Genomic DNA, 19,083 nt, shown 5'->3' on the forward strand with positions numbered 1-19,083 from the left:
ATATTACTGGTTTTTCTGTATGGTTGTGAAACTTGGACTCTCACTCTGAGAGAGGAATATAGGTTAAGGGTGTTTGAGAATAAGGTGCTTAGGAAAATATTTGGGGCTAAGAGGGATGAAGTTACAGGAGAATGAAGAAAGTTACACAATGCAGAACTGCACGCATTGTATTCTTCACCTGACATAATTAGGAACATTAAATCCAGATGTTTGAGATGGGCAGGGCATGTAGCACGTATGGGCGAATCCAGTAATGCATATAGAGTGTTAGTTGGGAGACCGGAGGGAAAAAGACCTTTAGGGAGGCCGAGACGTAGATGGGAGGATAATATTAAAATGGATTTGAGGGAGGTGGGATATGATGATAGAGACTGGATTAATCTTGCACAGGATAGGGACCGATGGCAGGCTTATGTGAGGGCGGCAATGAACCTTCGGGTTCCTTAAAAGCCATTTGTAAGTAAGTAAGTAAGTAAGAGATTGGATTTAGAGGATATTGGAATAGTAACTATTTTTCAAATGAATTTTTTCACTATATGTAGAGCTCTTTTGAACATTATTGATATATAGGTCAATAGAGTGCATTAATTCTTACTATAAAGAGATAAAAAATAATTTTGGTGAAAAAGTGGATTTAGAGGGTTTTGGAACTGTGCACCTCAATTGTTCACAGCATTTATCACATCACACAACAGTAGGTATGATCCAGCAGGGCCTTCTGGATCCAGACCCCCAACAATCACATTAACTACATGCCGTCCAACAGTATCCGTCGTCTCATCAATTGACACCCATATGTGTTGGTTTGTTAGTTTACACCTGATCTCAGTAATGCATGTGTTGTAAATTTTCTCGACATATTACTTCAGTAACGTAGTCTGATGTGGAATTTCTCTTCTAGTGTATTTCTGTAAAAACTCGCGGAATGCCGTATTTGCGAGTTTGTGAAATGGTTTGTCGGCAGGTATAAATGCTTTACACATGTCTTCATAAAATGTTGAATTTAATATACGGTCCTTCTGCACATTTACTGTTCCAGCCGTTTGTGTTTCATTGTACTTATGTGCCTTTGAACATTATATTCCTTGTTTTTAGCAGACATAATGCTGACATTGCAAAGTTTACAATACAGATTGCTATTTAGAATGCAAAATACATCTGCACCATACTGTGAAACTAAATATTCTAGTTTCCAAGACGTGTTTCTTTCCTTCTGAGCCATACTGCGGAGCGCACTACACTTCACGACAGTTTGTATCATACTTGAATGAACTGTACCACGGCGGTTGTGTCGTCTCCATACACACATACACTTGCATACTCCGTGTATATCCTGTAGTGAATTGGCTTCCTTTCACTGTAAACATGCTCCAATGTCACAGGCATAATGATCACAAATGGAATGTCGACAACAGTAATGAATTAAACATAACTGCATCACTGATACCATATCAACATACAGAAACAACGGGTATGAACATGTATCACGGATGCCCAATAACAGGCTGCCTCAGAGGCTATTTCACTACAATCCTTGTGGGAAGCGAGACCTTGGACGACCAAAAGTGCAATGAAGAGGCCAGCTTTCGGCTAGCATCCAACATGGACCCTATTCTACAAAAGTATGGTCTAATACATTACAAGTGTATTGAGCTGTAACAGTTATTAGTCACAAAGATTCACAAAGATTTCTTGTACATTTGTACTTTATTACTCCATACTTACAACAGTAGAGTTGTAACTTTATATTCCACAATACTATACAAGAACTTTTACTAATAATTAATAATGTATTAAATTATACACCATACTAATATGGTGTATAATACAATTTTCTGCTGTAAATTACTATGAACTGAATATTTTCAACGAAATTGCAAAACGATTTTGAATCTTCATTTGTCACCTCTAACATAAGAGTGCTGAAAGCATCAAGCACACTTTTCACTTCTCCCTATCCACTTCCTAACCCACACTTTTATTTTCTGTTTCTTATATTTATTTTTTCACTTTTATTAAAGGGAGTCGTCAAGCCCTATCTTACTAATGTTAAAACAGCAATATTAATGACCCGTTATCACAGAACATACTAGGTATAGAAATGTGATATTTTACAGGATTTTTATGCATTCCTTCTGAGTGCACTGATTCGTTTTGATGATAAAATATCTAATAGAAAAACAATATTTTTTTTATAAACTTCTAAAATTAAAAACAAGAATTAGACATTTTATTTATTTTTATTATTATTATTATTTTTTTAATAAACTATTACAGAAAACTCAATCAAAGGAATTCCATATCATCACACTGTTACCTGAAATGTATCGTAAAAATTTCATGCAGATAGACCTAGTAGTTTCTGAGAAAACAGGTCATTTATGTTGAAAAATGTAGTTTTAAGTAAATCATGTTTCAAGTAAAAATTTCTATAAAAATTCACCTATTACAGAAAAAATGTTTTAAAACCCTTCTGATTGGTGGTCCTTGTCTTCTTCCTATCCTGCTCACCTAATACTGCCCCCCTTCTCTTGGATCTTGCCTCCTAGGTTGTGTTTGTTACATCTATCTCATCCGCCATGTTTTTTGAGGTATTGTATCCTATTTGAATACCGATCCCTGAACGCCTGTATTCTTGCAGTGTATTCATCATTAAATGTGAATATAGCATCTAGTACACCAAGTTCCAACGATGATATCGTCACCTGAATGTAAGAACTAGGTAACTCGAAATTTGCGTTTTTTAGTTATCATAGCATAGCAAAAATCGCACAGAATGTAATCCAAGAACTAGGTAACTGATCAAACGATACCAGCGACATCTATTTTCCACTGTAACAAATAAGTAAAAGAAAACGAGACATATTCCTTAGTGCAATATGTAAGTAAATAGGCAATATCTCAAAATAGGAAGAATCAAGTTACCTAGTTCTTGCATTCAGGTGACGATTATATCAACAAACCCATTTTTGGGACTCGATACCCAACAACGTTATTGAATGATTCATTAGTATTCTGAGTTCTTCCTCTCAAACATTTTTTTAGCTAATACTGCTAATGGCTTCATTGCCAGATGCAAGGCACTAGACAACAACATTTTTTTAGCAAATCAGAATGGACAAGATCTTAAAACACAGACTTTATGAAGCATTAATTTTACTATAAAACAAGCCGAACCACAGCCTTCTAAGACAATTTTAGTTCCTGAGATAATAATTTTTTTGTGAAAAATGATAAATTTTTTTCTCTGAAACATAAATACACTAATATTTTTTAAAAAACATTTAAAATATTAAATATTCGAATATTTTCATAAACCAAATACCATATTAAGCAGAATGAACCATACTGTCATAAAATGTAAAAAATAAAAATTTATTTATTTATTTATTTATTTATTTATTTATTTTTATTTTTTTTTATTTTTTTTTTATTTTTATTTTTTTATTTATTTATTTATTTTTTTTTTGGGGTCTTGATGATTCCCTTAATTTATTTAACAATTCTGGCCATGGCTTCAACCATTCCCACTTCTAACATTTTCTTATGATAGTATGGTCTCATTCTGAGTCTCGTATAAACACTTCCCATCATGAGAGTGGACTATAGCAACTGTCATGAGAGAACTGTCGCTGTGTGAAGGAGGCTTTAATCTGTGTAGAGTAAAGTAGGTTCACTTTGTGTTTCTCAATGTACCATAACTGACAACTCAAGTAGTGCTAGCTATCAGGGATTTCTTCCATAGATCATTTATCACAAAAATCTCATGGCATTGGTCTCCTGGAAAAATTATAGGTACAATGTAATAGATTTCCATTGATTTCTGGATGACTGTGTGAATTATGAAGCAGTGGTGGAATGACAGCACAGGAAAAGGGAATATTCTGGAAAAACTTGATACATCATCATCATTGCTCATTACAAATTTTACGTAGATTGCCTGGATTGGAAAGTCTGTGCTCTAGTTGTTTGGGAATGAAACATCAGATTCATCTCACACCTCCTGAAAAGAATATTCTGAAATGTCGTACCTCTCACCCATAATAATTCCAAGCTATATGCATAACTCAGTGCTTAGTATTTATGAATAGGGATTGGATTTCTGTGACAAGTCATATTTTTATCCCAGTCTCATTTTATAAGCTTAAGTTAAATTAAACATATTTCTAGCTTTTTTTAAACATGTCACAGTGTTTATTGATTATGTTGTTGTTGTTGGCCAATACTAAGGATCTTAGATTTCTTCCATTCTCCTGCGGGCGTCCCAATAGTATTTGGTGAGCTGTGATGGTAAATCAGCATCTAATTTCTTTATTGCTGAGAATTGTAGCAAATGTTCTTTATCCATGATGGAGTTCTGATTTCTACAGAGGGTGTACTGTGGATGCTGGTAGATATTAATTCGATGTAGATGAGAGGCGAGACAATCATGTCCAGTTGTTAAACAAAATATAGCAACAGCCTTTTTTTCGTGGTAAATCTGGGATGTTATTACTGTCTAGCTCTAGCAGAATGTTCCAAGGTTTGCCTTCGCTTTTCTTCAGGAATTCCTGTTTACAAAAGGACTGAACTATGTGTTTGATCCTGACTTTTGAGGCATGAAAAGAGATTGTATTATTTTGAGTTTGTCTGATGTTTGTTCCTTTTTTGGCCAGGAAGTCAGCTTTTTCATTACCTACTATTCCACAGTGTGAGGGTATCCATTGAAAAACTACCTCTTTACGAGCCCTTGTAGCATTTTAAGAGCAGAAAGAATTTCTCTTACGAGTCTGTTTCCTGGAGGACTTGATGTTAGTCCTTGGAGTCCAGATTTATAATCACTAAGTATAACCACTTTGTTAAATTTATGTATGTGATGAAAAAGCTGTTTCAGGGCTTCTAATTCACCATCATAATGAGTGGACAGTGTTCCAAGAGATATGTAAAAGCTAAAAATGTCACTGTAGATTCCTGCTCCAGCATTACTATGTTTATCAAGCAGAGATTCATCTGTATAAATATGAAGCCATTCAGATATTGGATATCTTGTACATATGGTTTCAATAGCTAATGATTTTAATACTGATTGGTCGACGTCACATTTTACAGTGATGTATTGTATCAGATCATTTTCACATTTAATTTCAGGCTGAGAAAGTGGCTGTACTGAGAGTAGAAGCTTTTCTATATTATCAGTTGTTTGTACATTGTATTTACTTTGTAATTTATAAATATCCTGGAAGAAGCCAGATTGTGTTTTGAGTTTCCGTTCAGAATTTTTTAGTTCCTCCAAAAATCATTGTTTATTGTTTATAAAAATCCATATTTTACCATATTTTAGCATTAAGTCATATTTGATCAAAAATGGTAGAAAAGCATATTTTTAGTTACATTACAACAGTCTTAACAGTTCTCCAAACATGTTTTTTGTCAATAATGGCAAGAGATTTTGTTTACGTTTGGCTATTTATTTAGATTTATTTTCTTTAGAAATATTTTGTGGTTAAATGAAGTTTGAAGATAACTGGATTCGCCAGTAGTAAATTGTCAAAATACAGAGGACAAAAGAATGTTAGGATTATGGTCAAATTGTTGCTGATCGGTCTCACCTTCATCCTCTTCACCCTCCCAAACATGTGACACTTAAGAGGTTCTAACTATACTGTTGCCATAACATTCAGTGACCCTGTTAACATAGCTGTCATGCAGAGGACAGACGTTGGATATTTTTCACCCGTCTTTTGCCCTGCTATATTTATAGGCTGAACAGTCTGCTATGGCCAGTACAAGGAGTTAATATTCACGAAAACAGTTTTGTAAAATAGCCAATAACTTGTTTTGCGTCATATTTCCAATTTTTTTGCTATATTTTAGTGCTTTTATGGCCTAAGTGCATACATATTTCCAGAGTTTTTAGAAATAGAAATCCGAGCCCTTTTGGTAGTCTAGTCACTACCACAAGTCACAGGAGAGCCAGTCCTAGCAATTTCTCGTCATAGAATGTTGAGTTCAATGTTAGAGAAGGCTCTATGGCCTTAACTCTGCCAGGTTAAATAAAACCATTATTATTTTTATTATTACTATTCATCCTCTTCTATTGTCTCAGTCCCTCGTCAATGGAATTCTCTACTCAGAATATTAGGGACTACCAGACAATAACTACTTCCAAGAATAGGCTAAGCAATTTCTTACGAACATAGTCAAATTGAAGTTATAATTGTAATCATGATTGAGTTTAATCATTTCATTATATTGTAGGCTTAATAATGATTATTATTATTATTATTATTATTATTATTATTATTACATAATTATTGTATTGGTATTTTGGAATGACAAAAGAAACTGTATTTATTGTATTACATTAATGATGTATTATGTAGCTATTATATTATGTTATAAATGTTAAATGTTATGTTTTATTTAACGATGCTCGCAACTGCCGAGGTTATATCAGCATCGCTGGTGTGCTGGAATTTTGTCCCGCAGGTGTTCTTTTACATGCCAGTAAATCTACTGACATGAGCCTGTCGCATTTAAGCACACTTTAAGCAATATACTAATTTTATATCATACTGATTGAGTAGAAGAGAAGGCTGAATGTCCTTAACTCTGTCAATTAAAATAAAACATTATATTACATAAAAGGAATGGATATTTGGAAAAACTTTAGTTGAAAATACATTTTTTAATTATTTTAAGAGTTGGCCTGGTGATGTAGCCGGTAGAGTGCTGGTTTCCTGTGCCTGAGGTTGCTTAAATGTGACAGGCTCATGTCAGTAGATTTATTGGCATGTAAAAGAACTGTTGTGGGACAAAATTCTGACACACCAACGGTCCTTATATAACCTCGGCAGTTGAGTGTGTCATTAAATAAGACATATTTCTTTTATTATTTTTAGAATTTTGGTAACTTGTAATTATTATTTATTGTATTTATGTTCATTTCAGATTGAGGATTCAGAACGTAAAAATGTCAAGAAAGAGAGTAGATCAGCAATAAATTATGATGATGCATTGGATATGTATGCTGAAGACTTTGATGAAAAGGAAAAAGCAAGACTTGAAAAGAAAAAGGAAGGAGTATCTAGTGCTGGTACAGGAGAAGAAAATGGAAATAGAGTTGATGATACATCCAGAAGTGCACACAAAGAGAGCGAAGGTATTTATAATCCCATAGTCAGGCATTCAAATTTATAATAATAGTAGAGTGATAGTGATGGAGTGTGTTCGTGTGTACATACATGCACATGTGAGTGTGCGTGTGTTTTCTTTTGTTCAACTCCTGTAAGCCATCAGAATTTTTATATGTGTCAGTATTTAAGATCTGTCTGAAACGTTTAGAGGCACTGATTAAAAAAAAATAGCATATATCATAGTGAGGATCATTTAAGAGCAGTTCTTAAATTGCTGATTTGACTGTTTCTTCAGTATTGACAACTAATACCAGTTATCACCAAAGAGGGTAAAATCACAATGCCTTGTACTATAATAATAATAATAATAATAATAATAATAATAATAATAATAATAATAATAATAATAATAATGTACTGTAGTATTAACAATAACATTGTCTTGCTTATGCACAGTAGTGGCAAAAAAAACCGGACCTACCCTTGTAGCTGATTTCAGAGTCTTGTTCACTCCAGAGCACGATAGACTGGTAACTAAGACTTTCGTGGTTCGAATCCTGCCTCGGAAGGAAACTTTTTTTTTTGTTCCTTATTCAAATTTATTCCCAATACTTTTCGATTGCTGGTAAAAATTCATGTTCTGGGAATAATAAGTTAATTAAGTAGTAAAATATCGCTGCAATCGAAAAGTATTGGGAATAAATTTGAATAAGGAACAAAAAAAAGTTTCCTTCCAAGGCAGGATTCGAACCACGAAAGTCTTAGTTACCAGTCTATCGTGCTCTGGAGTGAACAAGGCTCTGAAATCAGCTACAAGGGTCGGTCCGGTTTTTTTTTTTGCCACTACTGTACTTATTTACCACATCTCATCTTTATGTTGGGAGGTGTTTTGTAAATGGTTCAATAATTTGTGAAGTATACTTTTCTCCCGGACCTCTCACACATTATGTTGATAATTAGTAGATTAATATGATCTAATGTTTTATTTTCAAAAGGCCAAATATTTTACAAGTTTTTGGACATTGAATCTAAGTTATCTTGGCTAGGTAATAGGTACTGTTTTGTTTCCCTAAAGTTTGCAGCATTTACTCATAGAGAGATCAGCTGTTAATGTATGCTTTTCAAGGAGCTATTGTTGAAGAAATGTTTTGAGGGTCTGCACTGTTAATTCCAGGATCAACTTTTTACTCTGTACTATATTCTTTCTGCCATTCATTTTCAGTAGTTTGAGTTAATAACAATTAAGAGTTCAAGTGAATATTTTTTTGACTTACAAATGTCACAGTTGTTTTGAAACTTGAAAAATTAAGGACATTAACTCATCTGTAACATCCATGACAAAATGTGTGTAACATCCGTGACATGGAAGAAACAGCTATAAAATATTTAGCGATTATGTTTTTGTGAACTAATTAGATGCCATGAGATTTGCATAGCTTTCACATGGACACTATGAGAATGAATTTCCTTTTGCTTGAGGCAGAGACCTGAGTTTTACACTTTTTGTTAATAAGGTGTGAAGTGAGTTCACAAATCTTGTAACATCTGTAACGGAACCTTTCCTTTATTTTCTGCAATAATAATAAATATTATTCAACAACTTTTTTCTGTAAAATGATACTGATATTCTAAATTGATTCTAATAATAAAAACTGACAAAAGTCACTTCATTTTCAATATATATAATTTGAAAATAGTAAAAATGTAACATCCATGATAACTGGCATGGCTGTTATCAGAATTTCCCAGTGTTGTAAGTTTAACATGTTTAACAGTGTGGACAAAGTGTTAAATGAAATTAGCATTAACATGATCAATCAACATGTTGGGATGTTGATGGTAAATCATTTAACATGTTGTTGTTAAATGTTTAATAGTGGAGACGAGCCTTTACAAGCTTTTTGTAATGCTAGGGTAACCAAACTATTACAAGATTGGGTGGAAGCAAGGCAATCAATCAAGAGTTGGTATCCAAAGAGCTTTAGTTGGATCAGTGACAGAGATATCCAGAAATGATGCTGTAGATGGAGTCAATCATCTTCCAAGGATTTGGCAACGTATTGTTGACATGGCAGGGGACTCTATTTGAATTATATCATGTCAAAAGTAACCTGAATAAATTTAGTTACGAACAATCTTAGCACAGTAGTATCACAGACAAGCACTTGTCAATAACTAACATTCGAATGGAGCGACAGAAAGGTCTCTTTGTTCAGGTCATAAACCGCTAGAGAAAGTGTGGAGTGAGTTGTTTCCGTACCAAACCAAAAACCCGCCTATTGATTCTGCCTGTACTATAGGTGTACATCAGTTGCAAGGAGGTAATTGAACTCATTGTTATGCTCCCTTTGTAAGAAAGGGACGTGACGTCATGTCGTTGTGTAGGGACCTAAACTCTGCTGTCTGATTTTGATAATAAATTATTAAAAGTATTTTAGTTTCGTCCTTTAAATGTGCAAAAATTTGATTTGAACAAATGTAATATTTTAAAATTCCTTTTTAGAACGAAATGTTACATTTGTTCAAATAAAAGTTCTGCACATTTAAAGGACAAATGTAAAATTCCTTCAATCCTTTATCATCGCAATACACTGCTCTCTTAAACTGACTGAGCGTACTGGAAATTAAGTCAATGACTTTCCCAAAACACACTATGAAGCAAAAAAAAAACGAGCAAAATTGTGTTAAACTTTTTTGTTTGAAGTATCTCAAAGAATAACCCTCTGAAAATAATAACATTTCTTACAGTCCACGATGTATATCCTTGTTTCATTTAAGAGCTAGGGTATGTTAAAAGTATAAAATAATTGTATCTCCTTTTCTTAAAAATCAATGTGAAAATTCATACATAAGATAATTTTGCACCTTTATAAAAGGCATACATAAAGTTAGTTTTTCTAAAACCTATTTCTTTGGTTATTTATTGAGATATTTATTTGGATTTATCACACGTGTCGTTTTTCTTAATGGTTGTTCTTAGCATGTTTGTGTTAAAATTTGTTTTATTCTACCTTAAATACTGTCAGAAGCATAAAATCTCAGCGCAATGTGTAATTTATATAGAACTTACCATTTTTATCATAAGATGCATTATTATTGATGGTTTTCCCTCAGGCCTTAACATGAATTGCAACAAATTATTTGAAATAATTATTTAGCTTTTAATTGATGTTTAATTTTTTTGTTGGAATGAAATCCTGTTCTTTTCGCTTACTAAAGTAATACAGACAACTTTGAAAAACATATTATATGTCTTTCACGTGTTAAATTTTATGGTACCTTATTAACACGTGAAAGACATATACTGTAATATGTTTTCCGAAGTTATATGTGTTAAAAGTTATGTAATCAAGATGTATATACAAGCAACATATTGTGGATTAATTGGTGGATTAATTGATTTCATTTCAACTAATTCAAATGAAGAATGAAAAATAATTCGTAATGTACGAGTATACAATTACGTGGTCAAAATTCGGTACGGAGATTATTATTTCAAGCAAATATGATGTATTTAATTTGTAGTCATGAAGACATTAGGTGGAATATATGTAATTGTGCTTAGTGTTTTCTGGATGGTTGTACATCTCTTCTTTTTGCTTAAATCTCTTTCCATTTCACAAAAACGTCTTATATATGCTTTCTAATTATGAATTTTGTATGATAGAAGCCTGTTTCCTATTTTGAACGTTTGAGAATATTTACATCTATATTAACCTAATAAAAATGTTCTTATACTTTATTTCTAAATTGTTTGTTACTTATCTGTATGCCTTGCTTTATATTTCGAGATCATTGTCAAGCGTCAGGTTTTGTAGTGTGTTGTACAGATTCTTTGTTTATACATTTATAATATCAGGAGTTGATGTTGATAGATATGTCACACCGGTATATTCGTAATTATTATTGGATTTAGAATACATTCTACTGCCCGTGTCTCACGTCCTGAACCGAGAGTTCCCTAGTGCTTATAACCACGCCTCTTTGGTCTGCACGGACTGGCACGTCAGCTGCAGCGTGCGGCACGGCAGCATATTACATGTTCTGAAAACATCCTATGCCAGTACAGGGGTTTTTACTGTTTATAATACTGGATACTGTAATCGTGGTTACCACTATCGCTATTATCTCTGATGGCGATTTCCTAAAATGTATGTACACACTAGGCCACTCTTCGTTCAGTCTGGACAACTGCTGAATTACCATAGAGCAGCATTTCTCAAAGTATGTTCCGGGGTTCCGTGAGCCCTATGTGAATTTAAATTTTATTTTATACTTTTTTACTTGGTTATTCAACGACATTGTATCAACTACTACCGATGGGATTGATGATAGCGAAATAGTATTTGGCGAGATAAGGTCGGGGATTCGTCAAAGATTACCTGACATTCGCCTTACGGTTGGGGAAAACCTCGGGGAAAAAATCCAACCAGATAATCAGCCCAAGCGGGAATCGAACCCGCGCTCGAGCGCAACTCAAGATCGATAGGCAAGCACCTTAGCCGACTGGGCTGCTCTGGTAGCTATTTTATACTTAGTGGATACTATAAAAATATATAAATGTTACGAAAATATGAATCAATAATAACATGAAACCACCACCAATAATAATAATAATAATAATAATAATAATAATAATAATAATAATAATAATAATAATAATAACCCAAGAATATTCTTAATAATAATGTTTAATGAACATCTAAAACGGAAAATACCCATAATACTCATCACTTTCATTACTGGATTCTCTGCGTATGTGTTCACTAAAACAAAATATCGAAAAGACAAAATGCAGAAGTACAGTAGAAATGAGACTACAACTTTCCGCCATAAAACCAGATTGCAGGCTTAAAAAGCAAATACATTAGTCCTACTGAACAGAATTATTGAGATACTAGCTTTCACTTGTCTGTTAATTATTAAATATTAATAAAATATTACAAGGATTCTGCTATTACACTTTAGATTAAAAGGGATTTCGCGGTGGAAAAAGTTTGAGAAACACGTGATAACTGTAATCGTGATTAGGTCGATAATCTCGAGTAGAGACTGTAGTGTACCACTGGTATTAGTGTTTAGTTACAGGAATTGATGAGGACATATCTGTTTTGTGGGAGGATAGCCTATACATTCGCTTGTCCATGGCTGATCTTGCTCCATAGCTGACGAAAGGAATCCTGAAAAGGCCGATGTATTGAATGTAGGGTAGTAGGCACATACGGTACCCAGTACCTCCTACTCCCCCCCTCTGCATCTCGCCCCGCAAAGAAACAGCTCAGGAAGTGAGGCAAGGGCAGTATATCTAATATATATTTCTGGTAGGTAATAAAAATACAAGTTTGGGATGTGTAGTAACTCCATTTAATGGATATCAAGTACACTCACTTTATTTTCTTTTCTATGTTGATTCAATTTTATTTTAGACTGTGTTTTTTCATTGTTCTCCAATGTTATATTGTTGTTATTAGTAGGCCCTGGATTTTTATGTAATATCAAAGTGCGAAATATGTACATAAAAATGTAGTAAATATCGGGGAAATATGTAAATTCACAAAAGTGTCGTCACAATTTAACTGATCAGTTGAAGTGTGAATAAGTTATGCTGCCTGGCAAGTCGATTTGCCATTTCCACCCCATAGTATGGCTTGCAAATACAAATTATCTCTGCTACAATCTATGCTTTTTCTTTTATCATAAGATTTCGTATAAAAATATTTTTGTGTCGCACACAGAATGGTATTTTGACTTACCTGACACCCGACCCAAACTCTGAACTACTGTTCAGAGGGTTGGAATCCCCAGTTTTATGTTTACTTTTATTTTTAAAAGAATTACTCTCTCTCTCTCTCTCTCTCTCTCTCTCTTAAGCCAGCTTTAGAAATTGAAGTGAAATATTTTCTATAACTGTGAACAGAATATAACGACGTCAGTTCCAGGCCCTCTCTCTTTACTATCATCATGTACTATATTGCATGTTCAGTTCAAAGTGTGTCATGGCTCGCTGTATGTCGTCATGTGGCTAGCCGATGAGCCTAGAGAATTCAATCTTTCTACATTTCCGCAGAGGCGTATTACCTATGTGCCAGAGAAGTTGCGTGGCAAGTATGGCGTTCATTCAGAAGAGTACTTACCGATACGTACCGTAACGCCGGTAGTGGCAGGAATGTGAACTGTTTGAAAACACGTACTGAGGTGAGTTTTTTTCTTACTGGCGGGATATGGGGAGAGGGTTAAGACGATTACTTACATACAGTATTTGTTGACATTAACTTCGAAGGTCAACATGGACACGGAGCATTTGATTTGTATTGTGGAATGTTGCCGTATGGAACCGATGATAACAAATATCCTGTGTACGACTTGCCCGCGCAAAACACAGTTCGAAAGAGGTTATGGTAGCACACAGACCGTACAGACCGCCATCTGTTGCTACGACGTTCAAGTTATACCGTATACGTTCTCAAGTTCAGATGAACGCCTTGAATAATAGGCAACGTCTCTGACATAAAAGCTGAAACTCGCTTCAAATCGCTGACTCACAACAGTGACGTCATGACACACTTTGAAATGAACACCCAGTAGTGAGAACAAAAGGTGGCCCTCCAGGCGGTGTTATGGGACAGGGACGTTAAGATTTATTTCCAAGTATATATGAAAGAAAATTCAATACTGTACTCTGAAAAATAAAACGAATTTAATAAAAGTATTAAAAACTCGATAATTGTTTAGATATGTACAAAAATGTTACATTCTTTGCATAATATGTAAAATATGTAATATTACTAAGAATATGTAAAAATATGTAAAATGAAACTCAACTATAACCATATCAGAACCACAAATCGCCAACATTTGTAATTTTCAGTAGTCCACAAGTAAAGGAATGCAATATGTAATTACATAAGAATCCGGGCCCTAGTTACTAGTCTAAGAACATTCGAGTCTGGCAGCATGAATTAATATCTGTATTGTTTCATTGTACAGAGGATGATTACTATGATTGCACATGTTTGTACATTCTGTTCAGGAGTTCTTACTGTTAATTTTTAATTAAAATTAGGCTTTTAAATACAAAGGGTAATCAATAAATTTCCAGACTGTCCTGGAATGTAGAACACGCATAGGACATATGAAACGAAGAAGTTATCTAGAACCAGGGAAATGCCTGGAATCTATACTAATGCATCACTTGAAATGCAGAGAAGACTAGCCATAAGGCATATATGGAGAGATTCCAGGAAAAATCGCATTTCAGTGTTTGCACAAAATCACGTATAGAAGCTCAGTTCTTAACCCTTCAGTATTCGTGTACTTTTTCATAACGTATTCAGTCAGGTGTGGAACAGCTGTCACCGAAGTTATATTCTTGCTTTAGAGAATGAATTTGAACATTCTTTGAATATGAATGGTTACATAAATGTGTTAATACGAAGTATACAGAGTTCATTTATAAATAAATGTAAAAATAGTTTTGAAACGGAATTAGTTTATTTATAATTAATAGATACAGTAATTGAACTGGTGAGTGAAAAAGAGAATAACATTCCAAAAAATTGAAAAATTAAACTGAAATAGCCATTTTGTAGATTTTTGCTTAAGCTATTTAATGAGTGTAAAAAGGGGAATATTCCACTCTCATATTATTAAAACCAGCATTGAAGCTTTATATATATATTTTTTTCGTTGTTGGTAACTCTATAGCATCTATTACTTGCTTTATGGTTGTGCTAACAGATGGAGTTACTTGTCAACAATGACGCTGAAACATGTGTTCAGGTTACTGCCCAGTGACAGTCCTGATATATTTTTATATTTGTGATGATTGGTTAATTAATATTAACCCGGCACAATCACACTCACATTCATACAAATTTCCAGACTCTAGACGCCCAGGAATTCCTCTTCTTCAAGAAAAATTCCCGAGAACCGAGCCCGGGAATCGAACCCGGGACCTCCTGATCTGGAAGCCAGCATGCTGACCAACAGACCACGGAGGCAGTCGAAGCTTTAGTTGAGTGAAATAAGGATAACATTCTGCCATTTGACAGAACATTTTCAGTTATTAAACGATGAGTTTGAAGATTAGATCGGATTTACTCTCCAAATCAGTATGATGACATCATTAGAAGTGCCAGGAAACTCAACCCCCTCCGCCATATCAAGTAAAGGGACTTCAAAACAACCGGGTACTCAACTTCAAACACTATGGCACAGTATTTCAAGAAAACATGTAAAGATATTGAGAATAAAAACCTGACATTTAACATCAGTAAGTACAGGAAACTTATATTCACTCGGAAAGATGAAAGGCTGTGTCGAGACTTCAGAGTACATTGATGGTTTGCACCATGGAACATTCAGGTTGAAGGAACAAGATCATGTGGAGTTCCCCACTACTGCAGCATATAATGGAAAATTTGGAACCGATATAAAAAGTTAGAGGACATCTCAAAAGTCACGCATTACATACCTGATGAGTACAAGTCACTCTATGAAGACATCCTTAAGTGTCAAATACAGCAGACAGTGATAAGGATGAATAAAGACTCATATTATGGTCATCATTGTATAGAGTAAAACCATTTTAAAGTGTCTTTTGTACTATTAAACATTTCATGTCACAAAAAAATATTATAGTCAATAATTTTATCTGTTGTGAAAACATTGAGTGGAAAAAGGATAATATTCCAACACATTTAATTATTAATAATTATTAAAAAAAATAAGTATTTGACTTTGAGATTGTACGAGGAATACAGAATGACTAGTTCTACAATTGTCTACTAGTAACTTTTCCAATAGAACCCTAAGCTTTTTCTGCAAACTTGTTTTTTTTGTTTTCCCACAAACTAGGGAAGTTGGAATGTTATCCTTATTCCACTCACCCATTCAATTATTTATGTGTAAATTTCAAATGCTTTCTACATTTACCTACAAAATTAACACTGGAAACACGTTTATAATCCTTGCTTTGTTGTGAAAATCTTTCTTTACAATAATGCCTTAATAGCTTAAGTCCTATTGTCCTATTTTTCTTGGATTATTCTTCTAAACGCATTCTCATGAATGCTTTCTACAGACATGTCTTTGCAGTACCTAACAGATATTCCTCAAATGGTCGACACATGTCTGTTTTGAACATTTCACACATCATTTCTACTCTTTTGTCTCTATCTATCTTCATAGTGTATCCAGCTATTTGCTGACAACACGTGTTCCACTATGTTTCACTATGAATTTCCTCTTCTTGCAAATGATGGGTAAAAGCACGATGCTGGTTGTATATTTCAGCAGCCACATTCCAAAGATGAGGTGTATTCAGTATATATTGGAGAGAATTGTCCAAGCTTACAGGGATTGCACATTTTAGATTAGTTCTATGGATGTTTGTGACAGGGCAGTTTAAGAGGTTATGTTCCAAATCTTCTTCGTTATTGTTGCACCAGCAACAACTACTAGAGTCAACAAGATCAAAGCGGTGAAGATACTTCTGAGTGATAATATGGCCTGTCCTGGCTCTTGCTAAGAAAGTTTGTATGTGTCTGGGAATGCTGCGGAACATTTGTAAATCATTACATTTCTTTTGTTTGTTTTGAAGAACTTTGCATTTATCAGAAGAATGCCATAATTCGACCCATAAATTTGTTAAATGAGAATTAACTGCAGAATATGCGCTGGTTAAAGAAGTTGTTTGCATAGGTTTGGGCCCAAAAGATGTTGCCTGTTTGACAATATTATCAACAATCTAATTTCCAGTAATGCCACAATGACTAGGTATCCATTGGAAAACTATTTCTTTTTGAAGATTTAGTTTATTTAATATTTTCTGTATAGAATTGTAATTTGTGCATAGGAAGTTGGAGTATATTTCATGATATTTAGAATAGCTCCCATCAAGTCACTAAAAGTGCATATAATTATATCAGATAAGGAAGAGAGATGTAAAAGCACTGTCTCTATGGCCAGTAGTTCTGTTTCGAGACTAGAGGGAGCTGAATATGATATATAATATTTCTCGTTATACAGACTTCTCCGTCGCTGAAAATTAAGCGGCTGAATAAGTCATCGTCGTCTGCTGCCTGTTGTTGTAGCTGGCAAGAAAACTCATAGCGCTTGCATTTGTCATCTTCATTTAGCATATGCAGAAGCTGCAGTGTGTATGCTTTCATAGCCAGCCTCTTACACAAAATACTCCACACAGTCATTGAAGGAAATTGAAGCTCATGGGACGCTCTATGGACTGATTTCCCCGGGCTCCTTACGAATGCTTCTCTGACTCGCTCAACGTTCTCTTCACTCACCCTGGGATGGCCACTCCTCTTTTGTGGACACAAGACAAGATCTTGATGACGATTTCATCTTTCAGCAAGATGGGGCTCTGCCACATTTCCACAATGCAGTTCGTGTTTACCTGAATAAGGAGATGTCTGATCATTGGATAGGACGTGCTGGAGTAAGGGACAGATGTTTCATGACATGGCTACCAAGGTCACCCGATACAACTGCATGTGACTTTTATCTATGGGGGTACCTAAAGGACCGTGTGTTTGTACCGCCTTTGCCACGTGATTTAGAGGAACTAAAAACCAGAATTCGAGAAGCTGCTGCCACGGTCACAGAGGATATGTTGAAAAGGGTATGGGAAGAGTTTCATTATCATTTGGACATCTGCCGAGTCACTCATGGTTCACACATTGAATCTCTGTAAGGTGTAAACAGAACTTTGAGAGTTTGACTTTAAACTGACGTTTGTTTGAAGTGCTATTATTAGTAGTTTTTGTGTAATAAAATATTGAAAGTGTTACCGGACTTTTGATATTCCCTGTATTTTGGGATATAATACTCTGCGTCTGAAAATCCATTATCAGGATTCCGTGACTCATCAGTATAGATATGGAGAAAATTATCATATTTATTACAGATTAGTTCCATGGCACTAGATTTTAAAACATGTGGTGCATCATTCTTAGTATGATCGCCAGGTAACAACGGCCCCTGGATCCATTCCTTTGTTCTGGGATTGGCATATCGGTTTCTTGAATTCCCAGTAATACATGAGAACGTCTTCTAATCTCTGAAGAAATCTGATAAACGTAGATCCACAATCCTTCGAAGTTCAATAGAACAAATTATCCCTAAAGATACAGTATATAACTCACAAAAGTGATAATGAATATTTACCAGAACTTTACAGAAACTGTAATGTAAAAAGTTGCGTAGTTGACAATTGCCACCCGAAGAATAAAACTTTAGCTACAATATGAGGAACTTCAAGACTGAAACTAAAGAACGTGAACTTGGTTTTGAAGGTACCTAAAGTTTCACCATTGTAAACCCTTTCTAGGAAATACAACAATGAAAAGAAACACGCTGGTTGACAGGTGTTCCCCACACGAGTACTAAAGGCTTAAAGACAATCTGACACTGTTTGATAGATTGACTTAACAGCCATGAAAGCAGCAATCTTCAGTGACACACATACATATAATATGGTTAACAGTATAATAAATACAAGCACAGTTCGGAAATATGTTGATTGCACCTTGTATTTTGCAGCTTAACATAAAATTCACATGTAATTTCCTATGTAACAGTTAGAATATCTGTAATATATGTTTTGTATTAGTTCAAACATTAACATTGAAAAAAAATTAAGAATTGAAGTGAATATTTGTAATCACTTGTGGTGCTCCACTACTGTTTTCGAAATATAATGATGCTCATTACCTGTATTGTTATCAAATATATAGTTATAAAATATATTTTATGGTATGGTAGCATTTGAAATACTTTTCAATGAGCTCCATGGTCACAAACTTTACATGAATTTCTTTATAGAAGGGTAAAAGATATGAGAGAAGAACAGGCATCTTAGCTTCCATATAAAAGTAACACTTCAGAAGAGTTTAACATATTACCTGACTTTTTATGCTTTTAAAGCACACATATGTCTTTGTAGCTGTGG

At 34.3% G+C, this 19,083-nt stretch overlaps 1 protein-coding gene across 6 annotated transcripts in view; it reads left to right on the plus strand.

Moving 5' to 3' along the window:
- The window catches only part of LOC138705805 (CD2 antigen cytoplasmic tail-binding protein 2 homolog), a 106,290-nt gene that overhangs the window by 34,861 nt on the left and 52,346 nt on the right, over nucleotides 1–19,083 (plus strand). For 4 of the 6 annotated variants that reach the window (XM_069834460.1, XM_069834459.1, XM_069834461.1 and 1 more), the window contains 2 exons: nucleotides 6,931–7,141; nucleotides 14,997–18,240. In XM_069834460.1, coding sequence (XP_069690561.1) covers nucleotides 6,931–7,141; nucleotides 14,997–15,097 — 312 coding nt within the window. In that variant the 3' untranslated portion in view covers nucleotides 15,098–18,240. Of the gene's footprint in view, nucleotides 1–6,930; nucleotides 7,142–9,028; nucleotides 10,255–14,996; nucleotides 18,241–19,083 lie in introns of those variants that run through there. The other 2 variants (XM_069834463.1, XR_011333792.1) reach the window with 2 other exon arrangements.

The sequence above is a fragment of the Periplaneta americana genome, chromosome 9 (assembly GCF_040183065.1).
Source record: "Periplaneta americana isolate PAMFEO1 chromosome 9, P.americana_PAMFEO1_priV1, whole genome shotgun sequence".
Lineage (NCBI taxonomy): Eukaryota > Metazoa > Arthropoda > Insecta > Blattodea > Blattidae > Periplaneta > Periplaneta americana.